At 31.9% G+C, this 14,514-nt stretch overlaps 9 protein-coding genes across 9 annotated transcripts, besides 2 other annotated features; 8 read left to right on the forward strand and 1 right to left on the reverse strand.

The window, feature by feature from the left end:
* Nucleotides 1-425: part of a mobile genetic element that runs on past the window's edge.
* A 93-nt stretch (nucleotides 426-518) lies between these two features.
* Nucleotides 519-743, forward strand: TVAGG3_0880240 (uncharacterized protein; the record flags this gene model as incomplete). Its single annotated transcript, XM_001306064.1, has 1 exon — nucleotides 519-743. One exon carries the CDS (start codon nucleotides 519-521, stop codon nucleotides 741-743), a length of 225 nt encoding a protein of 74 aa, XP_001306065.1.
* Nucleotides 744-1,583: 840 nt separating this feature from the next.
* Nucleotides 1,584-2,889: a mobile genetic element.
* On the reverse strand, nucleotides 1,666-2,793 carry TVAGG3_0880260 (Mariner transposase; the record flags this gene model as incomplete). Its single annotated transcript, XM_051250397.1, has 1 exon — nucleotides 1,666-2,793. The coding sequence occupies one exon, from the start codon at nucleotides 2,791-2,793 to the stop codon at nucleotides 1,666-1,668; it is 1,128 nt and encodes a 375-aa protein (XP_051085872.1).
* Nucleotides 2,890-3,061: 172 nt separating the features above from the next.
* Nucleotides 3,062-5,273, forward strand: TVAGG3_0880270 (Hect, E3 ligase catalytic domain family; the record flags this gene model as incomplete). Its single annotated transcript, XM_001306066.1, has 1 exon — nucleotides 3,062-5,125. One exon carries the CDS (start codon nucleotides 3,062-3,064, stop codon nucleotides 5,123-5,125), a length of 2,064 nt encoding a protein of 687 aa, XP_001306067.1.
* Nucleotides 5,274-5,378: 105 nt separating this feature from the next.
* TVAGG3_0880280 (spectrin binding) lies at nucleotides 5,379-6,942 on the forward strand (the record flags this gene model as incomplete). The annotated part of the gene is made up of 1 exon (XM_001306067.2): nucleotides 5,379-6,695. One exon carries the CDS (start codon nucleotides 5,379-5,381, stop codon nucleotides 6,693-6,695), a length of 1,317 nt encoding a protein of 438 aa, XP_001306068.1.
* A 260-nt stretch (nucleotides 6,943-7,202) lies between these two features.
* Nucleotides 7,203-7,544, forward strand: TVAGG3_0880290 (cyclin-dependent kinase inhibitor 2C-related family; the record flags this gene model as incomplete). The annotated part of the gene is made up of 1 exon (XM_001306068.1): nucleotides 7,203-7,544. The coding sequence occupies one exon, from the start codon at nucleotides 7,203-7,205 to the stop codon at nucleotides 7,542-7,544; it is 342 nt and encodes a 113-aa protein (XP_001306069.1).
* Nucleotides 7,545-7,656: 112 nt separating this feature from the next.
* Nucleotides 7,657-9,756, forward strand: TVAGG3_0880300 (Sec3/syntaxin-related family; the record flags this gene model as incomplete). Its single annotated transcript, XM_001306069.1, has 1 exon — nucleotides 7,657-9,756. One exon carries the CDS (start codon nucleotides 7,657-7,659, stop codon nucleotides 9,754-9,756), a length of 2,100 nt encoding a protein of 699 aa, XP_001306070.1.
* Nucleotides 9,757-10,219: 463 nt separating this feature from the next.
* On the forward strand, nucleotides 10,220-12,598 carry TVAGG3_0880310 (uncharacterized protein; the record flags this gene model as incomplete). The annotated part of the gene is made up of 1 exon (XM_001306070.1): nucleotides 10,220-12,598. The coding sequence occupies one exon, from the start codon at nucleotides 10,220-10,222 to the stop codon at nucleotides 12,596-12,598; it is 2,379 nt and encodes a 792-aa protein (XP_001306071.1).
* A 550-nt stretch (nucleotides 12,599-13,148) lies between these two features.
* TVAGG3_0880320 (uncharacterized protein) lies at nucleotides 13,149-13,562 on the forward strand (the record flags this gene model as incomplete). Its single annotated transcript, XM_001306071.1, has 1 exon — nucleotides 13,149-13,562. One exon carries the CDS (start codon nucleotides 13,149-13,151, stop codon nucleotides 13,560-13,562), a length of 414 nt encoding a protein of 137 aa, XP_001306072.1.
* Nucleotides 13,563-13,735: 173 nt separating this feature from the next.
* TVAGG3_0880330 (structural constituent of ribosome) lies at nucleotides 13,736-14,349 on the forward strand (the record flags this gene model as incomplete). The annotated part of the gene is made up of 1 exon (XM_001306072.2): nucleotides 13,849-14,268. One exon carries the CDS (start codon nucleotides 13,849-13,851, stop codon nucleotides 14,266-14,268), a length of 420 nt encoding a protein of 139 aa, XP_001306073.1.
* Between the last annotated feature and the right edge of the window lie 165 nt (nucleotides 14,350-14,514).

The raw sequence follows: 14,514 nt of genomic DNA on the forward strand, positions 1-14,514 counted from the left end.
TAAACATTTATTCTTCCTTCCTGAGCATAACATGTTCTTTCAAATACATCCGAGACCAGTTGACTTTTCATTGACTGTTTATAAAGATAGAAATAGTTATATCATTAAACCATACGATGACGAAGGTAAGTTATGTAAATTGTACGTTAAGAAGTTAGAGAAAGTTTATGGCTTCAAGTATGACTACAATAGGGTTAACACTGATGATGAAGATATTGAGGAAAATTTATGAGAACATTAGTGAAGTTGTTAGTGAGAACGATAGTGAGGTGAAATTGTTGGCGGCTTTGTAAATATTTAAGGTTAAGATAGTTTTTGCGTTCATGTTGTAAAATATACGTTAACGGTTTTGTAAAGTGTCAAATTCACAAGTGTTGGGTAAGGTGGAACGCAGTGCCACCATACCCAAGACTTGTATACTAACTATAAATCCTAATAGAAATATTCAGAAGCGAAGTTTAACAGATAATTTGACAACAGCTGAAGAACAAAGAGGATTCTTGAATTCGGAAAAATTCATGGAAATTTACGAAAAACTTAAAAGTGAAACAAGATTCCTTATCAAGAAGGCAACTGATGATATTGTTTCTTGTGAATTACTTGCATTTAAAGCTGTCACATTCAAGAAAGGTAATATTTCTTCTTTATATTCTTTTGATGAAGATACAAAGATACCTGATGATATTAGAGATGATATTAGAAATGATTTTAGAAAAGTGACAGAAACCGTCAGAAAAGTTTGACAATTTCTAAGCAAAAGTCAAAGAACAGTTTCGAAAGACATCTTTCTCTTAAAAATCGCTTTGATAATTATCTCGATTCAATCATGGATAAATGCACAATGTTAATAGACCAAAAAATAAGTTTACAAATGTCAACACAACAAATTTTGTCATTTATTTTATCGGATTTGACAATTTCAGATATCAGAATTTTACGTGACATTGCAAATAAGAGAAAAGATATCACAGAGAGTTCTTTCTCCTATTTACAAATGTATTTCGATGAGGTCAAAAATGACGATTTATTGCTAACAATGATTAGAAATATTGATACTGAAATTATTTACTCAAAACAAATATTAGATAAACTTGTTGAAATTTACGGTCATCTTAATAAAGACGAGAAAGAAATTAAGGAAGATAAACCACAGGAAGTATATCAAAAAGAAAATCTTAAATCCGATTTGAGCTACATCGGAAATAACAAACCATTAATTGCAGACAAAATTTGTCAAATCAGAACAACGTTAAAAAACGATAAAAATTTGTTGAATGAAGTATTATTGTCGATTTCTCCTAATGATGTCAATATTTCGATGGGTGCACTTGCTGTTTTAGGCTTCCATAACTATGATATAACAACAACTGGATATGGCTACGTAAACAATGTATTACGAAGTGTCAAAGATATGACAATTTCCGAGTTCAAGATTTGTGTTCCAGATTTCAAAGTTCCACCACCAGAATATACTTTACCAAATTTTCTCAGAAATAATGCTATTCTTTTGCTTTACAAATTAGATGAAGTCGAGAATTTGAATGAAGTTTTGCAAGTTATTAGATTTGCTAATGCAAATAATATAGGGTGTCCAAAGGTGTGTTTAGCACAAACCTGAATACTGCGAATAGAAATAAACAAGTTACATATATATATAAAGTTTATTTAAATATAATCACCATTGGATTCAATCACGCGTTCGCAGCGATCGATCCAGGCTTGAAAGACACGCTTTAAATCATCATGAGAAAATTGCTCAAATTGCTCTCTTACAAAATTTTCAAGATCATCTGGACTCGCGAATTCGCGTCCTTCAGCTCTCTTTTTTAGCGTGCCGAATAAATAAAAGTCAGAGGGTGCAATATCAGGTGAATAAATTGGGTTTGGAACAACTTTGACATTGTTTTCCACCAAGTAATTCATTACCTTATGACTTTTGTGAACTCTTGAATTATCAAAATGAATTGCAAACTTTTGTTTTTGTTGTTTGGATTTCTCAAACTCATCAGAATTGATAATTTGAGTAAGAACATTGTCAATTAGATACTGAGCATTCATCGTATTAGGTTTTTGAAGAATATCAATTGCGATGATGCCATTCACGCCCCAAAAAACCGACAACATCATCATTGGTGTGTCAATTTTTTTCTTCGGGAATGTTTGCGGATTTTCATCCTTCGGGATCCACATGATTTTGGCTTCTGCTGCATATTGAAACCAAGACTCGTCCCCTGTTACTAAAAAGCGAAACTTCTTGGTTTGATACGCACCCAATATAGAGAGGAGCTCTTTCGAAGATTGGACTCTAGATTTTTTTTGAACTGAATTAAGGTTGTGCGGAACCCAACGTGTATACGCTAGTTTGTAGTTCAAATAATTGTGCAGATAATAACTGACTGTTGTACGTGGTATCTTTGTCATCTCCTCTATCCTTCTGAGTGATGCTCTTGGGTCTTCATCTAGCGCTTGAAGAATTGCTTTGATTTTTCTTTGATCCGGCGATTTTTTGTCAATTTTTATGATGGGCGCCTTTTTGTTCATGAAGTGATACATCCTAACATGATACGTTACAGTGGAATAGCTAGGAGCATCCATACTGAAGCATTTTACCAATGTCTCGTAGATTTTTTTACAGTCTTTGCATTTTTTTGCAAGAGCGAGGATGTTTTCTTTATGATTCATTAAAAAAATGAAAAAAATCCCGCCAAAATTTCCCGCGAAACCGCCTCTTGTCTCAAAATTCATTTTATATCCCGGCATGGCGCCAAAATACAACATACTCATCATATACATATATTCATATTTTTTATTATATATTTATAATCAGCATATATCTCCTTTAATAGTCTCATATAGAGCGCTGTGCTAAACGCACCTTTGGACACCCTATATTAAATTGCCAGATTCATTACGTTTCTATCTTCATAAATTTAAATTGTCAACAACAAGTGACAATTTATTTAACTCTCCGTTATACAAATATAAATTTTCTAAAGAAGTTTCAAAGAATAATTTCATCTCTCTTCATTCAGCATCATCTGCAGAAAAACACCAATTGAAAATGTCAAAAGATGATTTGACATTTTTTGTGTATGATTCAGTAAAAGAACATGTTAATTTCACAACAAATAATAAAGAATTATTATCATTTGGCGGAATGATTACAAAAGATTCAGTTGCTTACGATTCATTCCCTCATTCTTCAGAGTGCTTCCAAATACAACAAAAAGGTATTCCTTTCTTTGTTTCTTATTATAATGATCAAACAGTTAAAGCTGGATTCGACCACAAAGATATATCTAATTCTACAGTTGTTGTTAATAATATTTCAGATGTTTTACCAAAATTCCCAACAAATTTTGTTGGTCAAACCGTTTTTGTTGATGGCTACGGTCCAGGAATTATCATTGAGTCATCAAACAACAAATCAAAGATTTATATAAATGATTGCGGCAAAGAAATCTTGTTGGAATTAAGAAATGATGAATTTAAGATTCTTGATCAAAATTTCTTTAAATCTATTTTGCATGGAATTGTAATGAAATGTCCTTCATCAATCTTTACCAAAAACATTAAAGAACATTACGAAGTTGAAATGCAAACAAAAATCATTTTAGAAATAGCTAAAATACAAAAAGTCAAATTCGAAATCGATTGGCCCAGAATGTTAGAATTAGTTGACAAAAATACTTCATATGAAGTGATTGCTTTCTTCAAAAGAAATGAAAGAAGGATATTCAAAGAATTTTACCACAATCCAGATAAAATAAGTATAAAAATGGTTGAAAATTGTGCAAAATACCTTGCTTTGGACACAGAATTATTATCATTTTCTTTGAAAAACTCTTCATCATTAATTCAAAGCCATTATATATACATATCATTGCGTGATAACTTTAATTTCTTAAACAAGAACAATTACAGAAAATTTGATCGTCAGATTTCGTATTTGCTGGATCATCTAGAAGCAACATCCATGAAGTGTCTAAATGAATATTTTATGTTTATTATTAAAAACAACTTCGATGCCAACAGTTCGTTCCATTTATATGAATTGATTCTGATGACTTATATGGAAACAGGAAAATTTTCTCCAGCAATACCTATTTATTTAGACTGTTATAATCCATTGGGAAAATACTTACTTATTTCTGATAAAAATTTAGATCAATTAGATTCTGAGTCATATTTTGAAAACAAAGTTAAAAGACTCTTTTCTAATTGTTTTAAAGACTTAAGAAAGAGAATTGTTAAAAATATTCCGGAAAGAAAATATCGAATTGCCTTTGAATTCAATAGATTTGAATCTTATCCAATCAATCCAAATGCTGATAGATTATACATGTTCGAGAGATTTATCGAATATGTTGATCCAATACAGCTTAGAAAAATGAAAGTAAAATTTATAGGAGAAGGTGGTATTGATGCAGGAGGCCTCAGAAGAGAAGCAATGACAATGATAGGAGAAGAAATCAAAAATGAGCTTTTTACTATAGATTCAAACGGTTATTATAAATTGTCAACAACAGATGGACTGTTCCAAACATTTATTGGTGTTTACATTGCTTTTTGCCTAAATATCAAGGCCCCGTTTTCGATAAATTTACCAGATGATGTCAAAAATTACATCATTTCAGATATGAAAGGACATGAAGAATACGAAAGCGTTAGAGTTGATTTCCAAACAGCAATACCATTGAACAATCTTTCGAATGTTAGGAGCTTGGCTATAAGAAGATTAGTAGTTTTTGGAAATTCGAAACAAATAATCAATCCAGCAGACATTATTAATCTTTTGGATGGTTCTTCAAAGAGAATTCGCGTTTTCTCAGAAGCAATTAGATTATTGAATCCTGAAGAGTTACCTAATTTGTTAGCATTCATTACAGGATCACCTACATTGGATTATAACACTACAAAAATATCTATTGCTTCGATATCGGGAGGTGATGATGAGAATGAAAGAACTTGGCCACTACCAATTGCTCATACTTGCTTCAAGAAGATTGATCTCCCTCCTTACTCTGATCCAAATATTCTTGTTGAAAAACTCAGAGCAGCAATGAGTTATTCCAAGATTATCTCAGATGACATAGACCTTGTTGATTTTTCACTATTTCATTGAAATATATCTTATTTTTTATAGATTTTAAAATTCACTACCAAGATATTCTTTACTTTTACTAATCCTCTGGAATTTTTGGGTATTATTTCATTACAATCTAGCATGCATATTCCACACTAAAATATCCAAAAATTTTCCTTTTGAATTATTGCTTATGGAATATTCCATTAATAGTTGGATGGCAAAATTTCATAAATAAATTCTATGAGCTTTCACAAAAAGTAAAAATTTTAATGGCAGAATTTCATTAAAAATGAATAATCTGGATTATAATGAGCTCTTATTAGCAAGTAAGGATTACCCTGAAATATTCAAAAAATTGTACATGCTTAAATCATGTAATGAAACTGAAATCTTCAAACTATACGACGATATCAAAAATAAAATAATAGAAACTAAGATACTTTTACCATCACGGGTTCTAACGATCATTACAGATGCTTGTTTATACAATAATCGCTACACACGGTCATATTGGACTCTTTGCAAAAAGTTGATTGAGGAATATCATCCAAATCAGATCCAATTCAATTCACATATATTCTATTATTTTTATTACAAAGAATATGGAGTTATTTTTGATAAACATATACAAAGATCAATTGATAAATACGAACATTTTAAAATTTCATTGGATGCTCACGAAAAATGCACAATTTATGGAGCAATTATGAATGATGATAAAGAATTATTAATATGGTTCACAGAAACATCAAGATTTATGCACAGTAAAATTCTGAAAAGTGATTTTTATCCAAATAATTCTAACCTTGGATATTCATTACTTGAATTGTGCTGCTATTACGGATCTTTTAATTGTTTTAAGTTTTTAAGAACAAAATTTAACTCTAAGATCACTCCTAAGTGCCTTCAATTTTCATTTTTAGGCGGAAATCCAGACATCTTGAGTGAATGTTTGAAATTTGAAAAACCAGATAAAGAATGCATGAAATATGCAATTATTTCACACAACATTGATTTTGTTACATATTTGATGAACGAGCATCAAATTCAAATCGATATTAAACTATGCAATGAATTCAATAACATTGAAGCATCTTTTGTTTATTTAGATCAAACAAAAAATATCTTTGACTGGCTTCATTTTTCATCAATTTTCCGTATTCCATCACTTTGGGAATATCTAATTTCAAAAGGTATTCCCAAAAACAAAAATGATAATACAGTCCTTCAATTAGCAGTTGCAGAAAACGAAAAAGAAATGGTTGAGTTTCTTTTATTGCATGGTGCAGATATCGATGCAGCTAATAATAATGGAAAAACTCCCCTTATTTTGGCTATGAAAAATAGGTATTTTGATATTGCCAAATATCTTGTTGAGCATGGCGCAAATGTTAATGCAGTTGACAATAAAGGAAATGATGCAATTAATCTAGCAATAGATTATAATCACATTGATCTATTCAAGCTGTTTTTATCACATGGAAATATAAATGTATCACCACAAAAAATTCCTCTTCACAATGCAATCTCAAGTCGCAATAAAGAATTAGCAGAACTTTTAATATCAATGGGTGCAAATGTTAATGAAAAAGATATAAAGAGTTAGCAGAATTTTTAATATCAAATGGCGCAAATATCAATTTGAGAGATAGTGATAGTCGAAACGCTCCACATTATGCATTATGTTCTTATAATTGTAAAATTGAGCTAATAGAATTTTTAATCTCAAAAGGTGCAAATGTTAATTCAAAAGATTATCGTGGCAGGGATGCTCTTCATTATGCAGTGGAAAAAAACACTACTATTGATATAACAGAATATTTAATTTCTCATGGAGGGGATGTCAATTCAAAAAATTTTGAAGATCAAACACCTCTCCATTATGCTGCCATATATCAAACAATCAAGCAACAAAAACTCTTATTCTCCATGGTGCTGATGTTAATATGAAAGATTTGTATGGGAAAACAGCTCTTATCATAGCATCTTTTAACAGCCCAGATTTAACACTTTTTTTATCTCAAATGGAGCAGATTTTAATTTGAAAGATAATGATGGCGTTACCTTCCTCCACCAAATTCGTTATCCTTCCTGTCTGGAAGAAATATGGGAAATGTTAATTACACATGCAGTGGATATCAATGCAAAAGACAAAAATGGGTGCACTCCTCTTCATTATGCAGTAAGAAGGGGATTGGTGCAATTAGTTGAATTTCTTGTTTCACATGGAGTAGATGTCAATTCAAAAGATAATTTGGGGTGGACACCTCTTCATTACGCAGCAGAACAATCTCGTTTTGAAATAGTCGAGGAACTTATTTCTAATGGTGCAAATATCAATGAAAAAAACAATAAAAATCAAACCGCTCTCTCCCTTGCTATCGAATCACATCAATATAAACCTTATTACAATAAGACAATTGAACTTCTTAAGTCGAATGGTGGCATATGCTAACAAGAGGAATAATAGCAAATGGTTTCTTATTACCTAAATATCTTATTTTTTTTTGAGAATGTTCAAATAAAATTTTAAAATCTGACATGTGATATAAAAAAATTAATTTAAAATGTCACATATAAAAAGAAGAGGACAAGTAGCGCAATTACCTGATTTAGATGTAATAAATGGAGATGCTCCAATTCCTCCAACACCTACTCAAAACAATCCTCCTCCAAGAATGCGCTCTTTTTCAAGAGGACGTGGAGTTCCTGTAACAGAGGCTCCTCCAGCTGAATTAGCAGCTCAGCCAGTCGCTGCAGAAAAACCTGCTCCAGCAAAACCAAAACAAAAAGAATATACAGATGTCAATGATCTGCCAAACAAACTAGAAAAAGAAATCTCTCAATTGCATTCTTCAATTGCTCAAGCACTTATCACGGAAGTTGGTACTCTTCAAGAATCTGCCGAAAAATTGACTGAAATGAATACACTTGTTTCAAATTATCTAAAAACATCAACAGGATCGAAAGACGTTGAATCAGAAGTATACAAGAAATTAATCATGATTAACTCAGATCATAAAGTAAGCGCTACAACAATCGCTAATAAACGTCGTGTTATTGAAAAACTTCAACTGATCATAGAAGTAGCTGCCATACCAGAGAAATGGACGAGAGTGCTCGGACAGTCAACATTTCCTGCACAAAATGTTGGCAGTTTGCAGTCAATTCTTGAAGAAGCGACAAAAGCTTTATTACCTGAGAATACTCCACCAATTCTTGTTGGCCTTGTTGCTGCCAAGAACAGGGAAGCCGATATCAATACAGCTTTAATGCAATTTTCAAATAATTTCACGAGATTTTTCATTAATATTTTCAAATCTCCACAAGAACTTGAACAATTAGCATCGCAATCGAAAGGAGCTACGAACAGACCTCGCATTGATACTTCTCAACCAGCTCAGCCTTTCTCAGTTAACTTAGAAAATCATACTTTACTTCGTGCCATTTATTCTTACTCCTGGATCATTCTTTGGATCAAGAATCGCTATCCAGATAACTTCAAGACCATGGTTACCGCCTTCCACGATGCTTCAAAGCTTACAACTCAATCATCTCTGATTGATGTCCTCGAGAAGTCAATCAAACGTATCACAGAGATGGAGCCGACAAAGAATAAAAACGATCTGTTCTCTGCTGGCTCGAATATGAAGGAAGCACAAGCCCAAGAAATCTGGGATATCCTAAACAAGACTTCCGACACCATATTCGACTCCAGCCTGAAAGAGAAAATTATTCTGATGGAGTTCTGGGGCGTAGAACAGTACCTCGACGATTTAATTCCGAAAGCCGTTTTAGATAAGATCGAAAGCATGTGGATGCATGCAGGAAAGTTCGATATGTTCTTCATTCTCCGTGGTGCCTCACTGAATAACGAGATAATCAGCCAGAAAAACCTTCCTTTGGAGTCAATTGTCGAAGCATTGGGTCATAAATGGGACAAATACATCGAAAAGCAGTCCAAACTCATTATGGCCGAGAAGTTCGAGTACAAGAAGACCACAACTCTCGCTCCTTGTAAAGCATTTCCCAAATTCGTACATTATTTGCTTTCAAAGAAGCTCGAATACGATAATGAGCTTCTTGAAGATGCTTTCGACAAGCTATGCACTGCGTTAACAGATTGGTTGGTCCAAATCGTTGCTCCTAAAGCCGAAAAGAAGAAACAAGAAAGATTAATTGTTGTCAACACTTTTTACATGTTTAACAAGCTGAAGAAATCGAAAACTCTCAAGGAAAGTACTGGTTTCCAACAGACAATGGATACAATGCAGGAATTCATGAAGCAACACATCGATTTCTTGTTGAGAGATTTAGTTTCGAAACAATGGAAAAATGCAACAAAATTTTTCACTCAAATTACAACTTGGAGAACAGAATGCGGCTTATCTCCTGATGTAGTGACATTCCAACCATCACATACTGATGAGAAGTTCCAGGAATTAGTTAAAGACTTGGAAAAGAATTTTCAATCTAATTTCAGTGCTTGTCAAACTGTAATCAACAATAAAATCAAAGAGACTGAACTGAGAGAATTGATTCTAAAGAGATTATCGCCTTACGTTGACGAAATGTGGAAAGAATGGGATGATTTCGCAATTTCTTGTTACAATGAAGGAATTTTACCTACACCGGAAACTGTTCATAATATAATGTTCCATGATTAATATTATTATTTTTTGTAATTTTTAAAAATTTAAAAAAGTGACATATGTAATGAATTTGATTTTTTTCGATATATTTTTTATTAAATCAGATAGATATTATTGTGTAAAACCAATATGATCAACAGTTGATTGTAGTGGAACGTATGATAAAACTATTTCTTCATTCAATGACTTTGTTCCAACAGAATTTGCCTCATTTCAAATTGCTAATGACGAAAATACAGTAATAGACGTTTCATACGAAGATTTCTCAAGTTTTGGTGCTAAATTTTACGCAGTAAAAGCAGGATTCATAAATTTCATTTATCCATTAAAGAAAAGAGCATTACAAAATTCACTTTTTTACTTGGTTAATCTAACAGTAACCCAAAAGTTCCAACATGCTAATAATATTACTGTTTGTTATTTAGATAAAGTAATAATAGTGAATACCAACTTTACTTTTCCGTCAGGATTCCATAAAATGATTGTTGCTAACAAAGTTACAGTAGATCCATCCACTCTAAACTCTCTAAATCATATTTACGCGAATCAAGTTCAACTTAATGTTAATTCTACGAGTTCTTTCCCTGATTTGAACAATACAGTATCAATACATACTATTAATGAGACTGGTTATCTTTTGTGTTTGATGAGAATCTATGATACTGAAGGATTAACTGTTCTTCACCAAACAAATCAAATAATGATCACAGGAAGTAGGGGATCCATCATATTATGTAAATTCTCAAGTGTTTATTTGAATATTCACTTCCGAAATTGTTCATTGAATTTATTTACAAATCAATTCAGTGATCTCGCTCATTTAGCGTTAGAGTATTATATCTCAGATAGTACATGCAAAGTCAATAACTTCTATTACGATGAAATCTATTTTTCTTCAATTCATTTGAAAAATTCGAGTTTGGTCTTAGATTGTGATTTTTGTCCCTACAATACATCTATTTATGAAGCATCTAGTATAACACTACCAAGGAATATAACAAAAATGACGGAATTACACGTAGAAGAAGAATTAATTTTAAATCCTTTGAACGAAAACTCACAAATCAGTTTGAGAATTCTTAAACCGAAAAATGTCCTCACTTCCTCTCAATTTTTGAGTATTTTGACTGAAAAATTCGAAATTGATCGAGAAAATGTCAATATCACTAATATTGCTGTTTCGGTTTTAGAAAATTTCATTGTTGAGCTTGTAGGTGATGCAGACATTGAAGAATTAATGTTCAAAAAGCAAGCAAAAATAAAATGGAATGTAAATTTTGACAAAAGACCAAAAATTTACACAGAAAGGATCAACAACACGAAAGACCAAGTCATAGACATTCATAGTTTCAATTCATCTATTTATAATAACAGAACAAAATTTTCATCAATAATTTATCAACAAATTGTTTTGTTTTCTTCAACGAAACCAGCACCAGAGTCATTCTCATTGAATTATGTTGATGGAGATCTTCCTATAAGTACGATTATTCAAAATATTAATATTTTTGATGGCCAAAAGTATATTTACGGGTTATCGATCAATGATTACCCAACAAAGTTCTATCCTGAAGTATATCTTGACGAATACTCCTTCGATAACCCAGAAAATCGAAATTATTTATTAAATTATGCAGATGCACAGAATCATAGCTACTTTACATCGAATATAACGAGGAAGTTGTATATAAGATCAAGTAATTCGATGGATTATACCTTCGATGTCTATAATTTTTCAAGTAAATTTGATCTTTTTTACGGATCAAAGGAAACAAACAAATTGGTGATGAAATTCAATAAGGACACGAATAAATGTCTTAATTCCTTATTCGCAGAGCAAGGAGTTCTTAAAATTGTCAGTGATTCTGAGGAAGATATCAAATTATCTCTTGATTACCTCAGTTTAGACCAATTAAAGGAATTTTCTATATCAGAAAATTCTAAAATACACTTCACAACTATAAATAACTTGAAAGCTGGCATAGATCTCTTAAAATATCTGAAATATGATTATGTAAAAAATTTTCAGCTTCAAATCATCGGTTATCAGTTCAGTTTAAGGGTATTTGAGGATGGATTTAGTATTACAAAGCTTAATATGAACGAAACCATCTATTTTTACAACAATAAAATGGAGAATTTCGTAATTTACATCACAGATCACCAGCAAATGACTTTGTCATGCGATAAGAGTAATCCTAAGCCTGTTAAATTAAGATACATAGATACTGTAACTGATATTACTGTTAAATTGATTGGAAAATTCCCTGAAGATTTTAAAAATAATTTAATGGAACTTCCGAAAGGTATAAGTGTAAGATTATCTGTTGAATCTGAATATATACCAATCGATATAAGTGATTGCGCATATGCTAGCGTTGATAAAACAAATAATATTACATTTACTACACTTCCACCGGCCAGATTCTCTAAATCAGCGAAAATAGCTGTGTTAAATTCAATGGTTACCCTTTATATGAAGAATATGATACTTTCCAATCATTCTGAAATGGAATTTATCTCAACAATGAGAGGATCTAAGTCGCAGTTCATAATTGAGGAATTGAATGTAGAGGAATCATCATCTGTATCAATATCATCATGTATGATTTCATCTACAATCAATATTAAGAAGAATTCTTCGATTTCATTTTTAAATTCTAACATTTCTACTTCAATAATGAATGTTGAATTAGAACCTGAGAATACCAATTGCATAATTGATATCAAAACAACAACAGATATTGTAGAACCCCCTGAACAGATAAATATCAAAATTTTATTGCCGAAAATCATGGGAAAGAGGACAATGAAATGGACTCAAGAATTCGCAAATAACGTATTGTCTGATAAATAGACAGAAGTCATCAATGTGACTCATGACGGAGAAAATAAGAAATATGAATTTCAATATTTAGTGACGAAACAGTCAGGAAAGATATCAATTGAGTTTTCTTTTACTAAGAAGATACCGATTGCCTTAATTGTTTCTTTAGTTTGTGCATTTATTGTAATAATCGTAATAATTATCGTAGTAATTGTAATTATTAAGAGAAAGAAGAGCAAAGATAAGAAAGATGTCAAGAGTTCCATTCATCTGTCATTGATAAGTCTGACGGAAACGAGATCTGATGATTTCTAGATTTATTGAATTATAATAATTCGATTGTTTTTATAAAATTATATTATTTACAACTTATTACATTCTTTTTATAAAATTTTTCTTCTGGTAAGGGATTTTCCTATTCAATTTATGACAGACAAATTTTATACCAATTCAAAAAAATTCCATCGCTGTATTGAATTTTTCATTTTAAGAAATTCTTAATTATCAAAATGATGTCTTTTAAATTATTCAAAAATCCCATTTTCAGAGAAACTAAAGTCAAAAAGTATCATTTTTCATTATGACTGATCCAGCACCAGCTAAGCAAAAATGCACAGAGGAGGAACTCACAGCGAACTTCAATGAAGCAGTCAATAACTTGAGAGAAGCTTACAATGCAGCAAATGAAGATGAAAAAGTACAAATCTTGCTTCTCATGGACTCATTAAACGACAAGGCTTCTTCTAAACTTGATTCAGTCGATTCCGATCTAGTGCATTTTCTAACTGAAAGATTCAAAATTGTTGATCTTCGAAAACTCATTGGAGATCTTCAAAAAGAATTAGGTCTTCGCTCTATTGAATACATCAAAAAGGAAATAGTAATAAACTGGTTCAAATCCTTCTGGCCGAAAATTTCGACATCCAATACTGACGCTTGCAAGGATTTCTGCACAAAATATGAAGAATTTCGCAACAGCAGGTCTACTAATTAGATCAGCTAATCTAATATTGAAATAATAATATTTTGTTTAATGTTTATTACTCTAAACCTTTTCATTTTCATTTCATTAGCATAGACTTTTAAATGGACTCAATAATGGCTGCTGTATTTCATATTGAAAAATCTTTTATTTTTATTTCTCATTCTTATACAAAAAGTTTATTACATTTAGAATTGTTATTGAAATACTTCTTTAATATCATATGAAAATTGCTGATTTATATTATTCTGTTTGAATTTGAGAGAAAAATAATCGTATTTGTCTGGCCTTTTGCACCATGTCTCTTCTCCAAGCTGGTCGTTTCGTTGTTATGCTCCAAGGCCGCCATGCCGGCAAGAAGGCCGTCGTTCTCGCCGCCTACCCAGAAGGCACTGAGGACCGCAAGTTCCCATACGCCATCGTTATGGGTATCGAAAAGTATCCAAAGAAGGTCACAAAGGATATGCCAACAGAAGTCCTCGTTAAGAAGACACAGGTTAAGCTTTTCGTTAAGGCCGTCAACTTCAACCACGTAATGCTTACACGCCACAACGTCAAGGATGAGGACTTCTTCAAGAAGATCTCCGTCGAGAAGGTTGTTGCTGCTCTCAAGGATGCCCCAGCTAAGAAGGCTCTCCTTACAGAATACGCCGCCGTCCTCCGCCAGAAGTACCTCAACAACAAGATGGCATGGTTCTTCAAGCCACTCCAATTCTAAACATTGAGCGTCCCATATATACATATTTTGGGCACCGGGTAGGGCAACCACTCACGCTCTTTTAAATTTTCTTTTATAAAATGATACAAAAAGAGAAATACATACATATACAGTTAATGCAACTATTTTTACAAAGCAATACTATATCTGAAGCTATAGATTTCTTTGAAAATTTAATTTTGATATAATATTTTTTGCTTTTGTTTTATTTCGATATAACATCTTAGTAATATGAAAGGAGATAAA

This window comes from Trichomonas vaginalis, chromosome VI (genome assembly GCF_026262505.1).
Source record: "Trichomonas vaginalis G3 chromosome VI, whole genome shotgun sequence".
NCBI lineage: Eukaryota > Parabasalia > Trichomonadida > Trichomonadidae > Trichomonas > Trichomonas vaginalis.